Raw genomic sequence first — 25773 nt, forward strand, 5'->3', positions numbered from 1 at the left:
TTTTTTTCCAGAAATGTTGAATATGAAGAAATTATCTGGTGGTAATAGCTCTTCAAAACAGCTTGCTACTGAAAATCCGGATAAAACAAAACAACCATCAGGTTTGCAGCATATGTAAACAAGTTTTAATTATTCAATAAAAAATAATAATATAGGTGACTAACATAGATAAACTGACATGTTTTAATGAAGTTATTGATGAATTGAGAACGAAGAAAAGACATGACAAACAACCAGTAGAAGAACCTCAAAACAGAGGTACTATACAAGTGTTTTCAAATATGATGTTATAAACTATGATCTACTACCCTTCTGTGTGTTTCACTTCCTTGTATCTGGAATTTCTTTACTCGACATTGATTATATTGTAGTGCAGAAAGAGCATTTAAAAATGTGCATTATTGGCATCTCTTTTGACATCATTATTGGATACTATTGAACTATACTCACTAAATATGAACTAAATTAAGTATGTTATGAAGTATTTTTGACATATTATTGAAATAGCTTAATGATACAACAAATTTTAGTGTTAAACCTTAAGCGGTAGTAATGAACTATATTTAATAAATAATGAACCAAATGACCATCAGTAATGAAGTAAATATCATATTTTATTGAAATATAATGTTAACTTACTTCATTAAGTCATGTGATTGCTTCATTACATTAGTTTATTACTTCATTTAGTCATGTTATTACTTCATTCAGTCATGCAATTTAGTATCAAATATGATGTTAACTTTTATACATTTTATATCATTATCATTATTAATTATAAACATATGTTAGGTATGAAGAGGAGAAGGGGAAGTGAACCAACTTCACCTAGTGGGAAAGATGGTAAAGAATGCTAAGAAAACGTCTAAGAATGTTGATAAAGTTGCTGCAATTAAGGGCACAGGAGTTTCTGACAGAGTTCTGTGTCTTAAAAGAGGTCCCACAAAGTTTGTTGAAGCAATAAAATCTCTTAATGAGGAACAACGAAAGGCAGTAGAAGATATGGGTTTTGGGAGTCTTCTTCATTTCAATTTGACCTTTATTCCAACAAAACTTGCATATGAGATACTAGATAATTTTGATAAAGATACATGCGGAGTAAAGTTCAAACGAGGAATACTACATATCGGCGATGATGATGTCCATGCCACGCTTGGTTTACCAAATGGTCATTTGAAATTTGAAAGGAATGGACATCAAAAGTTGGACAAATTCATCAACGAGATTGTTGAATCTTGTAACCGAGCTAGAAAAAATATGGGCCCTGATATGTTTATGAAAAAAATGTTAAGTGATGTTGAAGGTGGGGAAATGTTCAGGAAGATATTCTTGATTTTATTCGACACAATCTTGATTAACCCCTCTGGAGACGGATACTTGACAACACAGATTGAAGAGGTAATCGATGACATTGATAATGTCAAAGATTATAATTGGTGCGGTTATGTGATTGATTCTCTCCTTCATGCCCACAAGGTTTGGGCTAAAGACAAGAGCAAACCATTCATTGGGCCAGTTTCATTTCTGGTGGTAAGTAACTAAAATATATGGCCTTGAATTAATCTGTTTTAAATATGAAGTATTATTTAGAAGTGATGAACTAATGCTAAGTTTCATCTTGTAGCCATGTTATGTTGATAGGATTGTTCTTCAATCACGGCTCGTCACAAGAACATTCCCAACAATCAAGGGCTGGACAAGCAAACTGCTAAACAAAAGACAGAAAATGGAGCTTGAGCCTGGGCCATTTGGAAGAGGCATTAAGGAGGGTACTTTCAATCATCAAAGAAGTAATCTGTTTCAAGGGGGTATAAAGCATGACATTGGCACCTTATCTTGCATAAAAGGAAGTGATATCTCTGCTGCTGCAAAACGTAGAAAGCACTTTATCAAAGTTATGGGAATTGCAGCTGATGCACTAAGTGAACTTATGAAGAATATAGAAGAAGAAGCAGAAGAGGTCAAGAAAGATGGCTGCTCTAAAGTTGCAGCTAAATGCTCATTGAAAATGATGGGCGTGCAAGAGATGGGACAAGAAGAAGATGGCATTGAAATCCAAAACATGTCTCAAACAATGTCTCAAGCAATGCAAGATGACGACATTGATGATCCAGAATTTATCGCTGCAGTTGAGAAAGTAATGAAGGTGGCAGAGCAAAGAAAAAGATGGGAAACTGAAGGTCCTTCGTTTGATTTAGGATTTGAGGTTGGTGGAAGGAACGTAAGTGGATGAATGGCTTCTTGGTTGAAAACTTGGATGTTGTAGTATGAGAACTTTGTTGTGTTGTAATTCATATAAACAATGGCATGTAACTAACTGACTTATTTTGATTTGTATTTGGGGATGAACTAAACTTATTTTGTTGTAAAATATGAAATGGTTTTTGGAACTAACTTGTTGTATTTAGGCAATGGAGAACATTTGTTCATTGGGTTTTGTTTGTATTGCTGTTTATAATTGAAAAGTTGATAGTACACCGTCAAGGGACATATATCCCGGGAACTATATCTTCGAGGCTGTACAATCCATGCATGTAGATGATGTGAATAAGGTAAAATATTACCTTGCTTTTTATTAAGTCTGTTTGAAGTAATATTTCAGTATAATGAAGTAAATATCGTACTGAATGAACTATTTATTACCTTGCCCTTTATTAACTCAGTTTGAAGTAATATTTCAATATAATGAAGTAACTATCATACTGAATGAACTGTTTGTTATATAATACTACTGGCAGAGTCTTAATGTACAAATGACAGATGTTACATTGCCATCAAACTTCAATGCTGACGCATGCCTTATGGATAACTTAAATGCTAATATAATGGAAAAGGTAAAATCTGAATTTTCATAAGTATACATCTCAAACAATGAAATAGCTTGTCCTTGGAATAAATAATTTTCTAAATCAATACTAGAATTTGAATACATTATGTGTTGTTCAACATGGATCAAATGTGAGATTGCATATAGATGATGAGCCAAAGGATGATGGAACCAAGGTATAAATCTAAATACATGATTAAAAATCTTTATCACCCTACTACACACAACATACAACAATGTGACATGATCCCTTTACTTGTTTGATCCATGTTTACAAATGGCAAATCTAACAAGCACTGATATTTTTTTACTTCATTATATTAATAATTTGATTCATTATGTAGAAGATCCAGTTCATTATAAATTAACTATCTTATTTAATGAAGTATTTTGTTATGTTATTCTACTTCCAGTATCTTAGTATACAAATGGCAGATGTTACACAGCCATCAAAGTTCAGTGTTACCTTGCCTTTTATTAACTCTATTTGAAGTAATATTTCGTTATTATGAAGTAATTGTCGTACTGAATGAACTATTTTCTACCTTGCATTTTATTAACTCTGTTTGAAGTAATATTTTAGTATGATGAAGTAACTGTCATACTGAATGAACTATTTTTTATATAATACTACTGGCAGGGTCTTAATGTACAAATGGCAGATGTTACACACCCATCAAACTTCAGTGTTGATGCTAGACTTATGGAAAACTTAAGAGTTAATCTAACGGAGAAGGTAAAATAACAATTTTAGAAGTATACATCTTAAATAATGAAGTATATTGTCCCTAAAATGGATCATTTTCTGAACCACTACCAGGATTTGAATACACCGTGTGTTGATCAGCATAGATTCAATGTGAGGTTTCATAGAGACGATGGAACCAAGGTACAAATATAATTTACATAATTCAAAATATTTATCCCTCTACACACAACATAAAACTATTGAAATGATCTTTTTTCTTTATTAATCTATGTTTATGAATATCAAACAACAGTGCATACTTTGTACTTCATTATATTTACAATTTAGTTTATTATGTAGAATATTAATGTAGATGCGGAAATTGAGTCAGTGTTGAATGCTTATAAGGATATAGACATGGATGATGATTTCATGGAAAGTGGTTTGGTTGGTAAGCCAGTGTCAACTGAGCTCATTGTTTACAACGCCAATAAGGTATAATAATTGATTTATTTATTTCATTAATTATTGCATCCATTAATTGGTTGGTAAGCCAGTGTCAACTGAGCTCATTGTTTACTGGAAGCTATAATAATTGATTTATTTATTGTAAACAATAGATCAAAACTTTGAAGGAACGAATGGATGTACGTACTAGAAATGAGAAAACTGTGTCTCATGCATTGAGATCTCCATTCAATGAACGACCAGTTAAGATTACAAACAAGCTCAGTAAAGATGAAAAAGAATCATATTACTGGATTCTTACAACACATAAAACAGAAAAGTATGATTTCTAAATTGTTTTCTAACAGTGTATCACATTATTTTTACTGGTATGTGAAATTCTAACATATATTAAAAAATATGCAGACTTGAACTTGTTTATGACGATGACGTTGTAAAAGTTACAAAGATGGAAATGTGTTCCTTGATACTTAGGGGATTAATTGTGGTTGGCGTTATAGATGCATGGGCTTCCTACCTCAACAATATGGAAGAATTCAGATCACTGTACTCATCAAGATGCCTATTTTTCACCACTTATCCATGTGTAAGTACATATTATTTAAATTTAAATAATATTAATTGTTGTGAAAATCCTAACTATGTTAATATACAGTTGTATACAATTGTTACAAAGCCTCAAAACATGGATGTCAGCAAAATCATTGCAAACTTCTGCAGCAACTTGGATAGAGAGTTGAAGGAAATACCAAATTTCAAACGGGAACATGTGGACACGGTGCAAGCATCATTCTGCTGCATCTTAATTTTTTATGATGTATTAATTTGAAAAAATGAAGTTAAAGCTATACTGTATAAACCTATGAAGTAATTAATTGGCAAAATGAAGTAATAAATCTTAATAGTGAAGTAATACACTCTAAATATGAACTATCTATTTACTGTTTTGTATGAGTTTAGGGTTTTAGAAATAAACTAAGCTGCTGTGTTTTTTCATATTCTTCAGATATTTAACAATACTTCATTCTCCCAGTTTTTTACTTCATTCGTGTGATCTTTTACTTCATTACATAGGTCTTTTTCCCCATAGGTCTTAATTTTTTATGATGTATTAATTTGAAAAAATGAAGTTAAAAGATATACTGTATAAACCTATGAAGTAATTAATTGGCAAAATGAAGTAATAAATCTTAATAGTGAAGTAATACACTTTAAATATGAACTATCTATTTACTGTTTTGTATGAGTTTAGGGTTTTAGAAATAAACTAAACTGCTGTGTTTTTTCATATTCTTCAGATATTTAACAATACTTCATTCTCCCAGTTTTTTACTTCATTCGTGTGATCTTTTACTTCATTACATAGGTCTTTTTCCCCATATGTGCGAATGAGCATTATTATGGTATTTGTTTTTGCTTCAAAAGAAATGGAATTGTTGTACTAGATAACTCTGAAAATGGCGATGACAATGATCTCACAACCAATTATAGTGACATTCCAGAGACGCTGGTTTGTATTCTTCACATATTATTTAATTTTATTACACTTATATATGATACACAACTAAAATAACATATATATTATTATAAATGCAGAGATCATATTTTTGTCACTTTCTCACCAACATTGGTCTTCACAAACAGTGCAAGACAATATCCAATGCTAAAATACAGAGATTCAAAATGCCATGGAGAACTTCTGAAAATGTTGAAGACTGTGGAGTATTTCTAATGCGCCACATGGAAACATACAAGGGTGAGCGCGAAGGTTGCTGGAACTGTGGCTTAAAAAAATCAAGTTCAGGTGTGCTCCAGAGCTTGAGGGCCAAATATTGCTCAGCGTTGATGTTAGCAAATAACAGCCATACAAACTTCAGCAACAAACAAGTTACAGTAGCATACTATGAGAAGGAAAGCAATAGCCATGACATAGATGTTGAGAAAATGATTGCAACATATTTAAAGAAAAAATAAAGATCTTAGCAGATTAAGTTTTGAAATATACATATATCTGTTTTGAGCAATTCAAAATAAAGTACTTCGCCTTTTAATATTGTTCTATATTAGATTTAAATGTCGCATTGAATAATAGATATAGTTCATTGGGTAGTTAATTTGTAGAATGAAGTAATAAATTGTAATAATGAAGTGGAAATCTATAATAATGAAGTATCAGACTTTTATTATGAAGTATCTATTTACTGCGTTGTATGGGTTTATGTTTTAAATTTAACTGTTGTGTTATTTGAAGATAAAAATGAACTAAATATAGCCATTGAATGATATAATAACCTAATGTCAATTAATAAGCTAATGATGTGTTTTCATAATAAGCTAAACTATAAAATTATAAAATATTTTCAGCATAAAAGAATATATATATCACAATAAAGAATAACATAAGCCATTATAAAAAACAATTCAGTCTATACTCTTTAAGATTGCAAAAAGTTTAAACTAATTCAAATTCAAAGTGTAAATGAAATAAGAAACTAATGGTCTGAAGTACAGAACTTAAAAACTGAAGAAAAAAACATATACCACTGAAGTAATAAACTACGGAACAGAACTACTGTTAGAGAACGGAACAACAAGCATCAACATTGTTGTTTCCTCTTTTCCTTCTTCTTCAACTCTTGTATCTTGTCACAATTCCTTGAATCATGCTGACCAATCTCGCCACATTTGCCACATTTCCTTCCAGGCTTCGACAACTCTCTTATTTCTTTCTCAAGGCGTGAAAGACGTCGACCAGAACCCTTGGTGCTGACAACATCAGGTGGATGAACTTCTATTTCACTAGGGACTTCTGAGCCATCAAAATTCTCAATCATCTGTCTCTTTTCACTTATAGACAATACATTTCCCTCACCAAGTACTTCTTTTTTCCCTTCAGCCATAATATGTCTAAATGCACGAATTTTATCACCATCTCCCTCTATAAGCCGTGCGATATCATAAAAATTTGCATGCATATCCCTATATTCTTGCTTCGTCTCAATTGGAAAAAGTCATGAACCTTCAACTGTGGTATTATCTGATTCTGGCTCTAAATCTGAATCAGAATCCGTATCAAAAAGAGATCCTCCTGGATTAGTAAGATCATCCATAATCGATCCATCATTGATCGATGTAGATCCAGTTGAAGTAGATCCTAATCCGTCTTCAACCGCGGAATTTGTTGATGTAGATCCTAATCCGTCGATATTCTCCATGAGAGTCAGAATATTGCCAAATTGAAGCAAAACGCGATGGTGAATCAAAGGCAGATCGTGAATTAAAGTAAAACGCGATCGTGAATTGAAGATTTGTAGAAGGAGGATCGTGAATTGAAGAATCGTGGAAGGAAGATTGAGGAAGATTGTAGAAGAACTTGATTGAAGAATTGAACGCGATCGACGAATTGAAGAACTTGATTGAAGATCGTGGATGGCAGATCGTGAATTGAACGAGAATTGAAGGAGAACGACGAATTGCGATTGAGATGAAGAGAATAGGTTTTGCATGTTAAAAATTAATTTCCTAAAATACCCCTCATCAAGTTTTAATTGAATAAAATTAAAAATAAATTGTAAATTAATCCTAGCCACAAGATTAAGAAAATGGAAGGCCCTAATTTGGTCTCTAGTTCGGCCCTTAAGAATGGTTCGACATTGATCACAACTCTCTCTCTCTCTCTCTATATATATATATATATATATATATATAGGGATGTATTCAAATCCTTTTCATATCTTTTGTCCTTTTTCCTTCTTAATCCTAGCCCCATGATTTTATCATCTGACGGTTAGATTAATGCCACGTGTCATTTAATAATGCACATTTTCATTCTAATAATGCACAGCGGCTAATAATGCAACATTATAGACTATTAATGCACATTTTCATTCTAATAATGCACAACGGCTAATAATGCAACATTATAGACTAATAATGCATTGATCACAACCATCCAATTCAAGGATCCAAGGGCTGAGATTAAGAAGGAAATATGATACTTAGGGTGCAAAGGAGCCTAACGCACCCCTACGCACCCCTATATTATATATATATATATATATATATATATATATATATATATAGGGGAGTGATCAATTGCTAACTACAACTAATTTAAGGCCATAGGATTTTAGAAAACGTGTGGTCTACAATTTGCCACGTGTAATTTTCGTTTTTATTAATAAAATAAAAAAAGATAAAAAAACGCCAAATTAGGGTTTTAGATGAAAATGTCAATATAGTGTTTCGGAAATATCAACACAATCCTTTGAGAATGTTAACACGATGCTTTAAGAATGTTAACCCATTGCTTATATTGACATTCTACATGTATTATATTGACATATTTTATATAGTATGTTGACATTTCTGCTTTACGAAAAAATTGAAAAATTTTTGAATTTTTTTTCAAATTTTGACGTCGGAACATATGCATATATGTTATCGTTGGAATCCTTATAAAATTATCTTTGATTTGATATATGTTATATGAATTTAAAGTTTTGGGATTTCTTTTAGAAGTTAGTTATAACTAAACATGTAGTTAATTGACATTAATACCCCTATTGATATTTTATGGAATTAATCCTATGGTTTTATTGACGTTTTTTGTTGATCGTATTGATATTTCTTGGTTGATGATCTAGACCCTTAATTTGAATATCTAATGGCTATTATTTAGTTGTAGTTAGCAATTAGGTATTGAGTTAGCAATATAACACTCCCCTATATATATATATATATATATATATATAAGAATGTGATCAAATGAAAACTCTAAATATTGCACAAACTCAAAACTATAATCTTGACCATTGAAAAATGTCAACAGATCACAAAAAACATCAACAAGAAAAATGTTAACAGAATTTCAACGATAGTTCTGTGTTGATATTGTGTTGACATTAAATCTTGAAATTTTACACTGTGTATTGAAACCGTGTTGAAGCTGTGTTGAGGAGTTTTGAGTTTGTACAATATATAAGTTTTTATTTTATTACTATCCGGCATTGCAATATACGAATATGTGGCCCATAACAAATCATTAGCCCACAGCCCCACACTTTATAAAGAAGTGTTGGTTTTAGAAAAAAGAGTGAAGTGCAAAAACTATTACCCAATATTACGCTTATAATTTTTTCAGTGATATACTAAGAGAGTTATCAGATTTGAGGTTTATTTTGTATTATATGTGACTTTTTGTTCATTTTGAAAAATTTAATTAAGTTCAGATCCATTTTTGTCTATTGGCTAGATCCATTAAGAGCATCTGTAATAGTGCCAACAATTCAGCCTTGCCGGTGCTATTGTAAGAGGAAAGTAGGTGGGGGCGCCGGGCGGATGCGCTCGCCCGTGCGGCGGGTATCGACGGATTCCGCGACGCTTTTGTGTGCAGTTTCCGCCACAAGATTTCAAATTTTAAAATAATTTATTTATAAATACTGACATTCTTCTCCTCATTTTAGCATCCCTATTTCCATTTTTTCTATCTTTTCCACTCTCTACCACTACAAATGAATTGTGAAGATGATTTTTCAAATTTCGAAGATGAGTTCATGTTGAACTATGGTCAGCAATATCACGAGAAAGTCCTACATCAATGGCAACAACCTGTACCTAGGGAAATCCAACATCGGGAGCCGGTGTTCCGAGAGCATGTCGTGGCTGGTCGAACGGCTAGTTGCGGACTTTGCTGGCAAACCACGGTGGGGTGTAACATTTTTTCGCTGTTGTTTCATAATGTGTCGTCGTGTTTTCTTACGCATAGCAAACATGTTAGCGGGACATGATGCTTACTTCTAGGAACGTCCCAATGCATCCGACAGATCAAGTTTTGCAGAAGTGCATGGCTGCAATTTGGCAGTTGGCGTATGGAGGTAGGACATATCAATTTGATGAGTCTCCACATCAAGCGAGAAAGAGCGGTAAGGATCACCTACGGCAAACCCTAATTCATCTCCGAGAAAGAGATGTTTAGTGTGTTAAGAAGATGAAGAAAAATGTAAGAGAGTTAAAAAAAATTAGAAAGAATAGAGTAGAAAGTGAATAAAAATTTGTTAATTATTACTCCCTCCATCCCTAAAAAGTAGAGAGAATAAAGTAGAAAGCAAAGTAAGAGTGAGAAAAAGTGTTTTACTCTCTCCGTCTCTCAAAATTTGTCACTTGTTTTCATATTCATCCGCCCTAAAAATTTGTCACTGTTCACTTTTATCATTTTTGGTAACGGACCCCATATTCCACTAACTCATTCACACTTACGTTTTATTATGAAATTAATATACAAAAACATGATCATTCACTTTCTATTACATTTCTTAAAACTCATGTCGGGTCAAATGATAACAAAATTATAAGGGACGGAGGAAGTACTACAAATGAAAATGACTCAACTATGAGAGAAATTTCTAAAATAGAAAAATAATTCAATTATGACAGAACTCGAGTTTAAGTAATTGATTATACGAAGAAATACAATTAAGACCGTCTACAAGAATACACTAAAATCTAAAATAGAATAGGCAAATAGCTCCCATAGTACTCCAAAACAATTCCCATTTAGTTTTTGGAAAAAAAAATATTTTATCTTTTGGTTTATTATTAAAACCAAACCCAATTTTTAAAAAAATTTGTGATTAATAAAAATATACTATTATATTAAAACCAAACACAATTTTTTAAAAAATTTGTGATTAATAAAAATATATTATAGAGAATATGTTTTTAAATTTAAGTTTAACTTAAATAATTGTAGTAAAATTATATAAATAAGTGAAAATGAAGAAAAAATGAGCTTAAATCATCCACTGAGAAACCAAAACATAACGTCGCGCAATTTTCGAGTTGTGAATCAGACGACGATTTTCGGCACTTGCAAATCACATCATTTGTGAGGTATTCTGCATAAATTGCTACTATTACTTTTTCTTTTTACTAGGGTTTATGAAACTTAATTCATCCCCATATTTTTCTTCTCCATTTTTTGCTCTTTTTTTTTCTTTTCTGAATACATCACATCAGATAAGCCCAAACGAAAATGTTGCCGAGGTGGGGAAGAGTTTTGAGCCGTATAAACAGTATTAATAGATTCCAGAAAAACAGTGAATTTGTGAAGAGAGAATCATCACTTTTTCTATTTCGAGATTATGCAAAGGTTGCTGCCGCTGTTGAGCCAGATGCTAAGACCGACATCAGTAAGCCCGAGGTATGGGGATCGCTTATTGATTTAGCTCCTTCAGTCATATGCTAAAAATTAGTAATAGAGTAGTACATGATTTATTTTTATTTTTTTTCTATTTTGGCAAGCATTTGTTTGGATCGGTTGAATTATTTTGGGATTGGGATAGTTTGGGGCACTGTCAGTTAATGGATTGTTATTATATAAAGGGAAATTCTTCTAACAGTTTGGTAGATTTAGGGGTTTAAAGTATTAGTGAGAAATGAATCAAATGATGAAATGTATGTATTGCTTCTGTCTGGATGTGCCTAAATTTTTTTAGAGAATTGGAGTGCCACCCAACAAAGTGAAACGTGCTCATAAAAAGCATCTGCTTTTCTTTTGAGGACTTCTAAACTTATTGTGTGTAATACTACTTGTTTGTAAGCTGAAAGATGAAGGATATAATTGGCACCTCTGTCATGGTGGATGGGTTTGATTCATTACAGAAAGTTTTCATTGGGTGAAGGCTGGTGTGGTAGAAAGCAAATTAAAGTGAAGTGATAATGTAAATATAGTTTATGTGAATTCATGTTGGCTTGGCTAATAGTATGAGATTTTGTTGCTATTCAGATTTCCTTGCCTGACTTACAATTACGTGCATCAATAGGTGAATCTTAACAACTTGTTTTGGTCGAAGCCACGTTCATTGGCATTGGCAGCTGACTCACCATATAGAATTGATGAACCCCAGTACGTGGGTATTAAACGATTTATTATGAAGTTGATGCTGTTCTACAGCAAGCAGAGTCAGTTCATCCGTCGGGCTAATGCTATTTACACTCGTGTACGATATCAAGTTGATAGGCCTGCTATATACGATGGTCAGTTTTTTTGTTTTTGTAGCTTGTTAGACACTTTAATGCGATCTATTTGTTCTTTCTGCTTGACATTTGTTGAGTTCATGTAAAACTAGATGTGATAGAATATGTCCAGTCCCTGTTGTCCGTATTAGTTGCTAGTTTTTGTGATGAGATATCATTTAAGTTCCATGTATACAAGAACAAGATTTGTTTTGTGATTTTTTAACTATCGTCTCATTGTTACTTTAATTATATATTTACCATATTGTCATGCAGTGTTTTGCTTGGAGCAGACTTTCAAAACAACTTTTTCCTTGCTTGTACTCCATATGTGGCTTTGTCTGCGTCGTTTAAAGGAGGAGGGGAAGGACGGTGTTGAGTTGGGTCAATACTTATCTGAGATTTACAATCATGATCTTGAACTGAGGGTCTCCAAGGCTGGGGTGAGTTACCTTCAAGTTCTGTTGGTAGTAACCTGCTATTGGTTATTTCTACATCGTCTTTCACGATTTGATAGGTTAATACTTAAGATTATATTTACTAGTATATTAGTTGATCAGTTACTGCATTGTAGATTATTGTTAGCATGATAGGGTTCATAATTCAATAGGATGTTGTCAGAGTTCAATTGAGCAACTTTATGTAAAAACCCTGGAAGTGATTTGGGAACTATATCTCTTGACACTACAGTTTTCTGATGCTGTTATTTTAAATTATCCTTTATATGCAGGTAAATTTACTGTTATCCAAGTGGATGAAAGAATTGGAGAAAATATTTTACGGAAATATTGTTGCGTACGATGCTGCAATTGGAAAACATGATGAGCTGCAAAATGTTATCTGGAGGTATGGGATTTTCACAAAATACACAACTACACAGTGGTTGTGCATGCTTTCCCTTCTTTCATCTGTATATAGAATATTACAGTAGCTAGCTAGCTTTTGGCGTCAAGCCGGCAATTTTTCCTAAGCTAGAGCCTTGATGAATCTGAATAACTTATCATATGTGGCGAAATTGGTGGAGGCCAAGGTTATGCTGAATTATCCACCATGAAGGATTGAGATGTAGAATGTATTGATGTTTAATGCCTTTGGTCTTTTGACTACAATGCAGGAATGTGTATTCAGATGATGGTAAATCAAAACCAACCGAAGGTGCCTTACTTTCTGTCCAGGCAAGTTCCCATATCTTACTTAGTTGCATAGATTGGCTTAGTAATTTCTTTTCATACAAATTTATATCTTGAGTGAATTGCACATGGGTTTTATGGCTATCATTGAATATCTATTGATCAAACAATTGTACTTTTTAAATACCAACTGTTTTGTTTTACATACAAGATTCTCACAATAAGAAAAGGAGAATAAAACAGGAAAAAGCATTAGAAAAGAGCAGTTTTCTGAGAAGAGGCACAGTTTTTTTTTGGGGTGGGGGGGTGTCTGTGGGGTGGGGGTGGGGGGGTGTAGAAGGGTTACGCAAGATTTGGAATGTGTAGAATTTCACTTGTTTGGATGAATGATGTAATTATTAATTGTTTGAGTTCCTCACTGAATTATGACTGCAGTAAGGTATACTGTTTCTTCTTTTCTTATACATTTGTGGTGCTTCTGTTTTTCTTCTTATATATTTCTTCAGCTTCAGATTCTTGTTAGAACATGAAATTTACCTCCATAGTCATGTGGACGATATTTGCACCAAATTCCTACTTCAGTAACTTCAGTTGGGTTTATGTTACCATAGTTTCAATCATTATTTCCTTTTAAAGAAGGAAATCACAAAAAGGGATAATTGTCATTTGAAGCATAACTCTTCGTTGAATTCTGGTCAATCCCATAACTTTTGAAAATGGAATTTAAAATCATAACTCTTTAATTTTTCACAGTTGTCCCACAATGGTCAGAATTGAAACTAATATGACAAATTCAAATATGATGTGACAACAAAACAACATTATTTTTGGACAACGACGCCATTTTATTTTGAGTGTTGCTTAATCCAATGTAAATTCATCAGAAAAGATGTGGTTTTGTTGCTACATCGTATTTTATTTTGGCCCATCAGTTTTGACTTCGACTGCCATTGAAAAATTGGAACAAATTGAAAATTATGATTTTATATTCCAATTAAAACTTATGGGATTGACCGGGAGTCAACGAAAAGGTGTAATTTAAATGGCAATCACCCCTTCCAAAAATATCATTTTATTGAGCATTAGAGACCCCCCCCTATGGTTCATAGATGGGAAACCATAGGCTGATTAGATTGTCACTTCGTTTGCTATACATATTCCCATTTTCAGGCATGAAATAGAACCTTACAGTTAATGCAAAGTCCAAATATTTGCCTTTCTTTCTAGCCAAAGTCCTTAGAAAACAAATCATGTGTTGAGTGATTCATATGCTTGATTATAGGAGGCAACATATTATTTGGATCATGTGATACTTCTTATGTGATAGGTGCAATGTATCTCTGTACTTGCAGCATGCTTTTGATCTCTTTGCTTGTTTGTTACCTCTGGTAAAATTTTGATGTCTCTGACTAGTTACGGCTCAGCTTTTTTTTTCTTGTATTTGATTCAGTCTGTCGTGTTCTTGAGTTACACTTTTTTCCCTGATGCAATGCTTGAATTACATTGTAGCTGAAGTTCAATAATTAGGCTGCCATATTCATCTTTTCTTTACTGCTTTTAGGCATTCACAAGATATGTTCGCCATGAAGCAAGTGCTCTCTCATTAACAGGTATGTCCAGTTCGCATGTGTGTGAAAGACATTAAGCATTGCTACTTGCTTGGATTGCACTTTCCGATTATCTTCCCATCTGTCCAGGAATTCATAATTTGATGGGAGAAAGTAATTAAGTGAAGACATTATGCCTATAGTAGTATTATATAAAAGCCTATAGTAGAAGATTTAGACATTTAGTAGTATTATAAAAAAGCCTACAGTATTAACAACTAATGAGGTGAAGGCTAGGGTTCATACCCCATGTTCCCCAACATCCAAGTCAATAAAAATTTATACTGCTATATATTGATTCATTTTAAGAAGCTTGGATCTTCTAGTAAATCGAGAGACTTTTCAAGTCAAATGGCGTAGTATTTTTATTTAATACTTAGTACATTGATTTGAGTACACCCAAGTCCTTACCACATGATTTAGCCGTCCCCAACTCATGACTTATGTTCTACCGAACTGTCTCCATTTAGCATTATGGAGTATTTTTTTTATCTGGGTACTATGTGAAGGCACTCACATACCATATATAAACAGAATAGGTTTGGGTTGTGTGAGTTGGCCAAGCACTAGAGAGGTTAATGCCAAAGGTCTCAGGTTCAAGTCCTCCGTGGTGTGACCTTTAAATTTAAATTTATTCACTTCACAAAAAAAAAAGGTTTGGGTTGATAGAACCCCTCAGTGCAGTGGAAAATGTGATCCTCTACATATCATAGTCTTCCATATACCTTTCGTTGAAACCTTTTTATTAGTGTTGGCTTGTGGAATCAAAACTTGTACATCTTGTGCTTTTAAGAATTTTCAAGTGACTAATTGTGGGAACTTTTTGTGTAGACAAAGAAGCCGTACTTACAGGCAACTTCAAATTCACATCGTTGGAGGATGGAGGGAGGAGGGACTGATGATAGTGATAAAGTAGGGAAATAGTGCAGATGATTATAAGAATAATCTATGTATTGTACCAAAACAAATTTCTAGAGTCAATTTTTCCCTCCTAAATTGGAGTCCAAAATCTCCAGTGACTGTTCAGCATTTCAGATTCAGTTAAAGAGACCGATTTGTTTCTTAATTTTTGCTTTTCTTTTTCCTTTTCTTATAGTAATAAGCAGAGAGTCAAAAGGCAGTTGGTTATTTATTTTTCCTTTAGCTCGTATACACTTCAATTCGGTCGTGATAATATTGTTCGCAATTGATACTTATATACTCCCTTGAGTTCTAGTATTTACGTTTGTCGTAATTGTAAACTTGTTTTTTGGGTTGATGTATGTAAACTTTGTAAATTTGGACCTCTTTCATTCTCTTTAATGCTACAAGGTGAGTTAGTTGAGTGGATTATTGTTATTATTGTTTTATTAACATTAATTAACATAATCGATATTATGCCTTATAGTAGGAAAAATTAAACATACTTATAAATAGAATATGTGAGAGTGAGACCAAGTTTTGACCAATGAGCCCCTGGTTTTCATCGAAACCTACAAACCTTTCTCTTTCAGAGCCTCTTGTTTTCTCAAAATCCATCAAACTTAATCTATATATATTGTGGTTTTATGGAAAGAAAGTTGTAAAAGAGAGTTTTGGATATAGTGTGGCGTAGATGAGGTCGATGAAAGAAGTTACCGTCAAACCTCTCAAGGATTCTGCTTTGCCTTTGCAACTTTCCGGCAAGTTTTCCGGCGCGGAGTCGATGGCTGTTGCCGTGAAATCTGATAAATTCAGACAGGCTGAAGACTCTCTCCGCATTGTCATGTACTTGAGCTGCTGGGGTCCCAATTGACATCTCCCACTCGCTCTCTCCATGTATATACACAATTACTACTAGGAAATCGAAACATACGAGTATTTTACATGATTTAGTTGTTTATATAGTCTCATTTTAAGTTTTCCGTTTGGTAATATCGCATACATGATTCTGTTCCACGGTTTGTTATTTCCCTCCCACTATCTGTTTTATAATCCTAAAATCATTTAATATGAAAATTGAAATGAAAAAGTGATAACCCTTAATCAGATTATCTTAATAGCTAAATTGAAACTAAAACTAAACTCACACAAGAATGATGCTCCCTCCGTATCAAGATAAATGAGCATAAACTTTTCGGCACGAGATTTAAGGAAAGGGGTTTGGTTAGTAAAGTGGAAAGTGAATAAAGTAAGAGAGTTAATAAAGTAGAGAGAAAAGGCAAGAGAGAGAATACCAAAAAAAGGAAATGACACGTGAGTCGCTTGTCTTGGGACGAAGGGAATATTAGAAACTCACAAGGAGTTCATAAAATAAGAAAGGGCTAAAGCCCAATTATCTGAAGACAATAAAAAGCCCAAGAGCAAGCCCAATGCAGAAAGGATAATAGTAGTAGGAGTACTAGTTAAGTATGAATTGGATTTTTAACCACACAACCACAAAAACTTATCATGATCATATAATCATATCAATAGCTGCACCTCTTGAATTCCATGTAAACGATGAATGCAATCAAACCACACGCCCTACGCTGCTGCCAATCAACTCCACCCTTCAAATCTGGCATTTTCACCGAAATTAATGGGATTAACATCTCCGGCGGCAGGGGGCGGAGGCTTGCGGTGAAAGCCAGCGGCGACGGCGCAGAGAAGAAAACCGAAAGGCGGAGTTTCCTGACGCTGGAAGAGGCTGGTTTGGTCGAGATCTCGGGCCTCAGCACGCACGAGCGCTTTCTATGCCGATTAACGGTACAATCCGACTATCCAATCTCTCTAAATTATAGATTGAATTGTATTTGTATGTGGTTTCAGATATCATCGTTGAATCTGCTTCGAGTGATTTCGGAGCAGGAAGGGTGCGAAATGGAGGAGCTGAATGCGGGGAAGGTATGCGATTGGTTCATCAAAGATAAGCTCAAAAGAGAGCAAAATTTGGATGCAGTTCTGCAATGGGATGATTCTGAATTCATGTTATGATTTTTCACTCTTAATTTTGTTGTATACTTACATTTCATCTTCTCCTTATACTTCTTTATCCACATACATCTCCTTAATTTGTTACTCCACTTTATGTGCATCGTGTTGCAATCTTGTTATTACAGTATTTGTTTGGTTTAGGATTAACAAATTTTAATTGTTTAGCACAATCAAACAATTATTTGAATTATTTTGATAACAACCACTACATACATAAAACAATGTGTGGACTTATAAAGAATTTAAATGCATAATACTCTTGACAGTATTTGAATTATTTTGATATTTAATGATGCAATCAGATCCGAAATGACTACAGGAGTAGGAGTATAACTTATCACGGCCAGCGGATCCAACTCTAGATTAAAAATAAATAAAGTCGAAAATACTTTTAATAGAGCTATCACGTGCATAAATTAATTCCACCATTCAAAATGAGTCGTTTAACCAATCTAACCACGCTACACATTATTGGGAATAATTTATTCCTCTAACTTTTTTTCATATTGTTCATTAATTTATTCTCATCCCCACGGCCCCTCCATGAACTTAATTTTGTCGATATCAACACTAAAAAATATTAATACTACTTTCTTAATAATATTTTTATACCAAACCACAAGAGTCTATTGCCTTTCTATAAGCCCTAAAAAATATTTAACTCACCATCCTTGGTAATATGAGTCAAATAAATCATCCTTCCTCTGCAATTTTTTAATCATACAAAGAAACTTCGCATTCAATTTCAGCCCAACTCATTTCTTTTCAACCACTGCGGTCTACGGTGGTTACAATTTTCAATTAAAAAATAATAAATAATGAGTATTAATAATTTTATAATGTTAGTTAGCAATCACGTAGTATCTTTTTATTCTGTATTTAGAAAACTCAATTATTAGTAAATAAAAAGCAGGGCGAAAAAAGAGAGTAAATATAGTGTTGTGAAGTTTCCAAAAGCACAAGTTGCAGGAGGCACCATTCCAACACCACCTGTTCAAAAAGTAACTCTTCCAACTCCAAAACCCAAAGTGACGTCGACGCTCTGCGGCGGAATCGGCCATGGCGCTCGTCGAGGAGCGATCGTCTTCCTCCGATGGCAAAGTCTGGGGGCTCTTCAAGCTCCCTTTCCGTAATTCGCATCATACGACGTCCTCCTCCTCTTCCGCCTCCGCAAATTTCGCTCATTATCAGCAGAATTACGGCCACGGAAACGGCAACGCCCAGTTTCCGGTTGAAGGATCAGCTGCGCAGGCCACCTCGGTCTCTTCAGTTGCCAGATCGCTGCTCCCCGGACGCCGTCGTCTCAAGCTCGATCCCTCTAAGAAGCTTTATTTCCCCTGTATGGACGACCTCTGCTCTCGCTAATTTGCTTGATTTTTGGATTTTTTGTTTGTTTGTTTGGATAATTGGTAATTTTGTTTGATTGTTACGTTTTGCTTGCGCAATTGATTGATTGATGGTAATTCTTTCGGTATGAGTTTGTTTTTTCTTTATTTAGTTTGGTTGAGCTTGATCTGCGATCATGTAGTCTGAATTTCTACTTTAATTGATTTAGATGGCTGACACAATTGAAAATTTGGTTTTAGGGAGGATTGGCGAAAATTATCATATTGCTTTACTTGGAACCCCTTTTATCCTTATCTTATGTTTGAAAACTGTAATTCGATACTCAGAGTTGTGTGAAAATTGACAAATCAGTTATGTGAGATTTCTCCAATGGCAGAAGTTGTGAGTTTGACATTAATATTTCTTAGTGTCGTGCTACATTTTTTTTGTGCTTTGAGGGGAGATTGATCTTCTGTGATAACTACATATTGCTTGCTATCTGACTTGATGAAGGCTTACTAGAACAGAAGTTTGGTTAGCTTCGTTTCTTGTCTTCCATATATCCATTGTGCTGTCAATGTTTTCACATCTTACTTGTTGGGGTTCATTTGAGAGGAGCCTTACTTGTTTGGTTTGGACATGCATGGAAGTGCCTTATCTGAATATCGGTCTTTGTATAGCTTGTGTGTCGGGACAAGCAAGAGCTAATTGAATCGGTTGGACGCAAGGATGTCATATATTCATTGATTTACATCAATTTTGATATTCCTGCAGATGAACCAGGTAAGCAAGTCCGAAGTGCTATCAAAATAAAAAATACAAGCAAGTCTCATGTAGCTTTCAAGGTATGCCGAGTTGCATTTTCTTTTTGATTCTCTCTTAGCAGTAGTTTTTAAGCTCTGTACTGACTTTTTTTATTTTCATTTTTAAATTTCATATTTATATTTCTCTTTCTGATTAATGTACGAATGTTGTTACTTAGTTTCAAACGACTGCGCCAAAGAGCTGTTTCATGCGTCCACCTGGCTCCATTCTTGCTCCTGGCGAGAGTATCATAGCAACTGGTAACCAATTGTTGCAATCCCTAGATGAATTTTGTGCTCTTAATATTTGCTTCCTGATTGAAATTTTGCCTTTTATCCTTCTTGGTCATGTCAGTATTCAAGTTTGTCGAGCCTCCAGAGAACAATGAGAAGCCGATGGATCAGAAAAGCACAGTGAAGTTTAAAATCATGAGCCTAAAAGTGAAAGGGCCACCAACTGACTACATACCTGAACTGGCATGTCTCATTCTAATTTCATTCTTAATCAAAATATCTGTTCTTAAGTTCGTTATGCACGTTTCGAGTATTGTTATAGTCTTAACTCAGATGAAGCTTGTAACTATCGTTATAACAATCTCGGTATACTATCGTTAGAAGAATAAGCTACAATTGTTTTAAAATATTAGCATAACTCACCCTACACTGGACCTTATCGCATGTGCTAGTTATAGAGGTCATGCTATTTATTGATTCTAGACTTACGAATCACTAAAGAAATAAATTCTGTGTTTGTTTCTATGCATTCTGATCTCTTCCATCTTTTCTTGAATCAGTTTGATGAGCAAAAGGATGAAGTGGCTGTGGAGCAGATACTTCGGGTTGTTTTTCTAGATGCAGAACGTCCTAGCCCTGTAAGTGGATATTTCACCGTTTCTTTATCCGTATGTATTTCTTATAGAAATGATCGCATCTGATCCATGTGCATGTGATCGTTGAAGGCGCTAGACAAATTAAAGCGCCAGTTGGCTGAAGCAGAGGCTGAGCTCGAGGCTCGCAAGAAGCCTTCAGAAGACACGGGACCAAAGTTTATCGGAGAAGGACTTGTGATCGATGAATGGGTAAGCCGCCCGACCTTCAAATTTCCTTTTCTTGAGCGGTTCTATGCATTTCGTCATTACTATCTCTGCCCTCGACATTTTGCAGAAAGAAAGAAGAGAGAGATACTTGGCTCGTCAACAAGTGGAAGGGGTAGACTCCATATGACTGGAGTTTTTTTTGTGAGTTTTCTGCACTATGGTTTGATGAATGTATTTAAATGACGTTTAATGAATATGCTAAGTTGTGGACTTTGTTGTATTCTGTCAATATGAGTTGTCAGTTGTATCTGTGACATGTTGTAATACTGATTATTGGCTTAACGCCATATGTACCTGTAGATATGTTACTTTTCTTCTTCAAATGAGAGAAACCATTTCCCATTGCATGCTCTCCTTTCTCTCTCTATAGTCTAAAACAGAGGCAGTTCTATTTTATTTTTCTTAGCGTGGATGGCATCACTTTTCCTTATGAAGACCGTTATTGAATTGATGATACATATTCATTTTTATTTTAGTATTTCTCTTTTCCGTAAAGAATACTAGGAGTAAAAGATATGGATAATGTTTCATTATCATGAAAAAGGTTGGTCTCATTATTTTTTGAGATTATGTTAGAGTTGACATTGGGCAGCATCAGTGGCGGATGCAGAAATATTTATCGATAGGGGCTGGAATTTCTAAATTTTGTTTTAGAGTATACATTTGAGTAATGTAGATAATTTGTAGGGGCTTTTACACTATAATATACACCAAATTTGAATAAATTTTAAAAACAATTAATAGAAAAAAGTAAAAAAAGAATATTCATTGAGGGCTTAAGCCCCTCCCCCACTATACTTGGGTCCGTCCATGGCAGCATGTGAATTGAATTCTTTCTTCTACTAAAGGAGTGAATATTAAGGTTGGTTTGTGTTAAAATGACATCCCCTCTTAAAGTGATACAGTGACTCACTTATGCAGCAATATTATAAACGCTACACAACAATATTATAAATGCTACGCAACAATCTATAGATTGCTGTATAGCGTGTTGGATATTGCTGGCCAAGAAAAATTGATGCATATTGTACAAAATATTGTTGCCCGTCTTTTTCTGAATTTTTTTTTTGCCACGTGGCATAAGCATTATTCGTCCACGTGTACAAATGATTGGCTAGAAATGGTGGTATGGTGTTATTTTAAGAAGTGGTGACACCCTAACACTTCCCTATTAAGGTTTTCTTATTTATTAATGCCAACAAGAAAAATCTAAAGTTCCTTTAATTTGCGAGGTTTACTTAATAAAAATATTAATGACCAAAATAAAAAACATTTTAGTTATGATCTGGAATAAGTAGCCCGTTGCCCACTTTTGTGTATATCTCAATATTAAGTAAAGTAACTGTACAGAAATTACATACTAGTACTTATTTTGTCACACTTTTGTGTACATCTCATTATTAATTTAATCATTGTGTTTAGTTCGGTTTGCAGATCAGCTCCCTAGTGCAAATTATCAGAATTTTTACTCCTTTTTTTAATTTACTAATGACTCTCTGCTTTGAAAACGCCGATTTAATAATTTATACTCCACTTCTTTAAATCAAACATAATCCACATGCCACACACAACATAGTTTAGTCGTGTCGCATAAATATGTACATTACAAATTCTATTCGATTTCTCCTTATCTTCTCTAATTTGATCTGTATTAAAATTATATTCAGTTTTAAGTTTATAACCAATTAATCAAATACTTTTCGTAATTCGAAATTCATCTCTCGATTATAACATAAACCAAAATATAATTCATGAATTACTTCAGACAGACAGTAGATTAAATTACATCAACAACACATCTTCTGGTATAAAAAACCTCTAGGCACAAGAGTAATCTACAACATTGCCTTTTGAAACGTGTTACTATTTTTTTGTTGATAAATAAGCAAACTAAATTGAAAGCCCTCCAATCATCATACTTTATTATAGGTATCTCCTCTCCCATTCTTCAACTCAACACTTCTTCCATGACCATTCCCATACTCAACATCAGTCATAAACCTAGACCAGAACCAATGCTGCTTCCACACGATCACCATCTCCTCGATCGGAATGTTCTTCGTCTCTGGCAGGAAGAAGTATATGAAGATCGTCATCACCATCACAAAGAAGCCGAAGAACAGAAACAGCCCGAACTTGAGGTGGCAGAGCATATTCAAGAAGACCTGTGCCACGATGAAGGTGAACACCATGTTCACCGACACGTTCAGGCTCTGCGCGGCCGACCTTATCTCCAAGGGGAAGATCTCACTTGGCACAAGCCACCCCAGTGGGCCCCACGACCACGCGAACCCAGCCACATAGATGCATATGAAGAGCACCACCACGATGGCATACCACTTGGGCAGATCGCCGGGATGCCCGTCCACCCCAAACTTGATGGCAATGAAGATCGCCACACACACCTGTCCAAACAACAAGATAGTTACATCTGTTAGGATCGCCGACTACACATTAATTTGATCTTGAATTACTTCAAAAAGACCTTAAACTAATTGAGGTTGGACAACACTTATATATGACGTACCTGACAAATAAGCATCTGAATGCCACCCTGGATGAAAAGGAACCGCCTCCCCAACTTATCGACGTAATAAATGGAGACGACAGTGGCGAGGACATTGACACCACCGGTGATGACAGCAGACATCAAGGCGGCATCGTCCCCAAACCCGATGGTCTTAAACAAGACAGGGGCGTAGAACATGATGACATTGATGCCGGTGAGCTGCTGGAAGAAGGGGATGGCGATGGCCATCGTCAAATGGGGGCGGTACTTCCTCTGAAGGAGGTTACGCCACGGGTGCTCCACCTTGCTCGAGGCCTCGCTGGCTGCCACAAGGTCGTTGAACTCCTCGTCCACGTTGTCTATGCCGCGGATCCTCATGAGCTTATGGCGGGCCTTCTCGCTCTGCCCCCGCTCGATCATCGAGTTGGGAGTCTCAGGGAGGATCAGGGAGCCCACCGTGATGATCAGCGCCGGCACCATTGCGCCGCCCAAGCTCAGGCGCCAGCCCCACCCGCCCTTGATCTTGGAGAACCCGTAGTTGAGCACATTGGCTGCTAAGATGCCTATTGTGATTGAGAGTTGGAAGCCAATGTTGAGAGCTCCTCTGTATTTGTATGGCGCCATTTCAGATAGGTATAGTGGCACTGACTGCAATGCAATCAAACAACAAACGCATTTTACATCTTTAACTATTATTTTGAGATTGTGTAACTCCAAAGTTAAAAGGTAAATATGACAAATATTGGTGGATGATTGAAAAGAAAACTTGAGATAATTGTTAAAAGATTAGATATTAATTGAATTAAAGGAGGATAGTTATTAAGTGGGGTAGTGATGTTTGGGAATTTCACGTCATTGTAACAATTTCGTCAATCAATGGATAACGATAGTATAGTGGAAATTAAATAAAGGAGGGGAGCTATTAAGTCAATGTCTCCGGCTTTGTTTGTATTCAACGCCGTAGTTTTTGGAGTGCCAACCAAAGAAAAATTGGGTATTTAATATTGAAGAATTGTCATACACTTGATTTCTATCACACAAAAAAGTAGATCTATAGAGTTTTTAAAACACTTGATGAACTACTACAAAGCGTTGACCCACAACTTGAGTATATTTTAAACTTATGAAAATAACAAGGGATGGAATAACCAAGAAACAGAGGCGAAACAAAAAATTTACTCACGAAGAGACAAACCAAAATTCAAGAGAAAAAAAAAGCATTTTGGCATTGTTCTTGTGAGGGTTTGTTGCTTTAACCCCATAATCATAGGTCAGGTCATGATCTTGATCGAACTCACACAGAGCCCGACCCAAATCACCAGAGTGAGGGTTCAGTAGTGCACACACGAATTCTACATTAATATACTAATGAAATATGGATTGCAGCTATATATGGTTTGCATATTTTGAAATTAACACTAACAATTTCTTGGCAAAAATAAAAGAAAATGTAAAGGAAACCTGATTGGCGAATCCGATTCCGAAACCGAGGAAAATCCGGCCGACGATGAGCATCCAAACAGCCTTAGCGAAGCCGTTGATCAAGGCGCCGACGCAGAAGAGGACGCCTCCGCACAGCATCGACAGCTTCCGGCCCAGCTTCCTGGTGACGGTGGACGCCACCAGCGAGGAGCAGAGCGCCGCCAAGTAGAGCGACGACGTGAAGAGCGTGAGCGTCTCGCTGTCGAACTTGCAGTACTGGTTGGTCGATTTATCGGCCTCCTGCTTCCTAAAAACCGACGGGAAGAACTTCTCCAGAAACGAATCCATCGACGTCACTCCGCCTGAGATTCCAATGTCGTAGCCGAAGATCAGCCCGCCCATGGCCGCGATGACGCACGTCATAACCACGTACGGCGTCAGGTTGCCGGGATATTGCTTTCCGGCGCCGGGGCCGGGCCCGAAACCGCCTCCCGCCATTGTTTTTGTTGTTGCTCGAGAGCTTAAAAGATGGAAAGTTAGATAGAATTAGATGGAGAATGGGAACGATGGAGAGTATATATACATACAAAATTGTTGACTTGCTATATAATGAGTAGATTTTAGCTGTCAATACTCCCATAATGGACAAGATTATGTAGTTTAAGCTAGCCTTCTTTTCACATAATAGTACTGTATGAATCAATATTTAATTAATTAATTACAAACCAATGATTTCTTATCTCAAACCATGATTTATTGCTAATATTATGGGCTGCATACATTTTTTGACATCATTACAATTATATTCATATATAGGTCGGTGTTCGCTATCTGTGTCCATATTTATATATACAATGAATTAAACGCTGGTATTTATGTTTTACTATATAGTACTACTACATGTTTATGTATGCCTAATATGCCTTACTAAAACCTATGAAATCTG

The 25773-nt window shown here is 35.1% G+C and overlaps 4 protein-coding genes across 5 annotated transcripts; 3 read left to right on the forward strand and 1 right to left on the reverse strand.

The window, feature by feature from the left end:
- Positions 1 to 10787: 10787 nt before the first annotated feature.
- On the forward strand, positions 10788 to 15802 carry LOC125196444 (ubiquinol-cytochrome-c reductase complex assembly factor 1). Its single transcript, XM_048094959.1, has 8 exons — positions 10788 to 10874; positions 11001 to 11184; positions 11807 to 12020; positions 12276 to 12442; positions 12730 to 12845; positions 13114 to 13174; positions 14691 to 14739; positions 15568 to 15802. The coding sequence occupies exons 2-8, from the start codon at positions 11017 to 11019 to the stop codon at positions 15633 to 15635; spliced, it is 843 nt and encodes a 280-aa protein (XP_047950916.1). The 5' UTR covers positions 10788 to 10874; positions 11001 to 11016; the 3' UTR covers positions 15636 to 15802.
- Positions 15803 to 17104: 1302 nt separating this feature from the next.
- On the forward strand, positions 17105 to 17759 carry LOC125196737. 2 transcript variants are annotated; one of them, XM_048095351.1, is made up of 2 exons: positions 17105 to 17442; positions 17545 to 17759. In XM_048095351.1, the coding sequence occupies exons 1-2, from the start codon at positions 17197 to 17199 to the stop codon at positions 17668 to 17670; spliced, it is 372 nt and encodes a 123-aa protein (XP_047951308.1). In that variant the 5' UTR covers positions 17105 to 17196; the 3' UTR covers positions 17671 to 17759. The 2 variants fall into 2 exon arrangements, with proteins under 2 accessions (XP_047951308.1, XP_047951307.1); XM_048095350.1 differs by having other exon boundaries at positions 17111 to 17442; positions 17506 to 17759.
- An 846-nt stretch (positions 17760 to 18605) lies between these two features.
- Positions 18606 to 21243, forward strand: LOC125192298 (vesicle-associated protein 4-2). The gene is made up of 7 exons (XM_048089835.1): positions 18606 to 19009; positions 19771 to 19841; positions 19979 to 20060; positions 20155 to 20276; positions 20594 to 20671; positions 20759 to 20878; positions 20964 to 21243. Exons 1-7 carry the CDS (start codon positions 18730 to 18732, stop codon positions 21021 to 21023), a joined length of 813 nt encoding a protein of 270 aa, XP_047945792.1. The 5' UTR covers positions 18606 to 18729; the 3' UTR covers positions 21024 to 21243.
- Positions 21244 to 22629: 1386 nt separating this feature from the next.
- Positions 22630 to 25406, reverse strand: LOC125192297 (sugar carrier protein C-like). The gene is made up of 3 exons (XM_048089834.1): positions 24867 to 25406; positions 23424 to 24053; positions 22630 to 23301 (listed from the first exon to the last, which is right to left on the reverse strand). Exons 1-3 carry the CDS (start codon positions 25323 to 25325, stop codon positions 22810 to 22812), a joined length of 1581 nt encoding a protein of 526 aa, XP_047945791.1. The 5' UTR covers positions 25326 to 25406; the 3' UTR covers positions 22630 to 22809.
- Positions 25407 to 25773: the final 367 nt, after the last annotated feature.

Source organism: Salvia hispanica, chromosome 6, assembly GCF_023119035.1.
Source record: "Salvia hispanica cultivar TCC Black 2014 chromosome 6, UniMelb_Shisp_WGS_1.0, whole genome shotgun sequence".
Classification (NCBI taxonomy): domain Eukaryota; kingdom Viridiplantae; phylum Streptophyta; class Magnoliopsida; order Lamiales; family Lamiaceae; genus Salvia; species Salvia hispanica.

What these genes read in the sequence shown, in the direction of transcription:
- LOC125196444 (XM_048094959.1), top strand. Translation starts at nt 11,017, where the DNA reads ATGTTGCCGAGGTGGGGAAGAGTTTTGAGCCGTATAAACAGTATTAAT. An exon ending in CCGACATCAGTAAGCCCGAG is followed by an intron (nt 11,185 to 11,806) that starts GTATGGGGATCG and finishes GTGCATCAATAG; the next exon opens with GTGAATCTTAACAACTTGTT. An exon ending in TAGGCCTGCTATATACGATG is followed by an intron (nt 12,021 to 12,275) that starts GTCAGTTTTTTT and finishes ATTGTCATGCAG; the next exon opens with TGTTTTGCTTGGAGCAGACT.
- LOC125192297 (XM_048089834.1), bottom strand. Translation starts at nt 25,325, where the DNA reads ATGGCGGGAGGCGGTTTCGGGCCCGGCCCCGGCGCCGGAAAGCAATAT. An exon ending in GAATCGGATTCGCCAATCAG is followed by an intron (nt 24,054 to 24,866) that starts GTTTCCTTTACA and finishes ATTGCATTGCAG; the next exon opens with TCAGTGCCACTATACCTATC. An exon ending in TTCAGATGCTTATTTGTCAG is followed by an intron (nt 23,302 to 23,423) that starts GTACGTCATATA and finishes TTGTTTGGACAG; the next exon opens with GTGTGTGTGGCGATCTTCAT.
- LOC125196737 (XM_048095350.1), top strand. Translation starts at nt 17,197, where the DNA reads ATGAATGCAATCAAACCACACGCCCTACGCTGCTGCCAATCAACTCCA. An exon ending in GCTTTCTATGCCGATTAACG is followed by an intron (nt 17,443 to 17,505) that starts GTACAATCCGAC and finishes ATGTGGTTTCAG; the next exon opens with ATATCATCGTTGAATCTGCT.
- LOC125192298 (XM_048089835.1), top strand. Translation starts at nt 18,730, where the DNA reads ATGGCGCTCGTCGAGGAGCGATCGTCTTCCTCCGATGGCAAAGTCTGG. An exon ending in CGAGAGTATCATAGCAACTG is followed by an intron (nt 20,061 to 20,154) that starts GTAACCAATTGT and finishes TGGTCATGTCAG; the next exon opens with TATTCAAGTTTGTCGAGCCT. An exon ending in CTGACTACATACCTGAACTG is followed by an intron (nt 20,277 to 20,593) that starts GCATGTCTCATT and finishes TTCTTGAATCAG; the next exon opens with TTTGATGAGCAAAAGGATGA.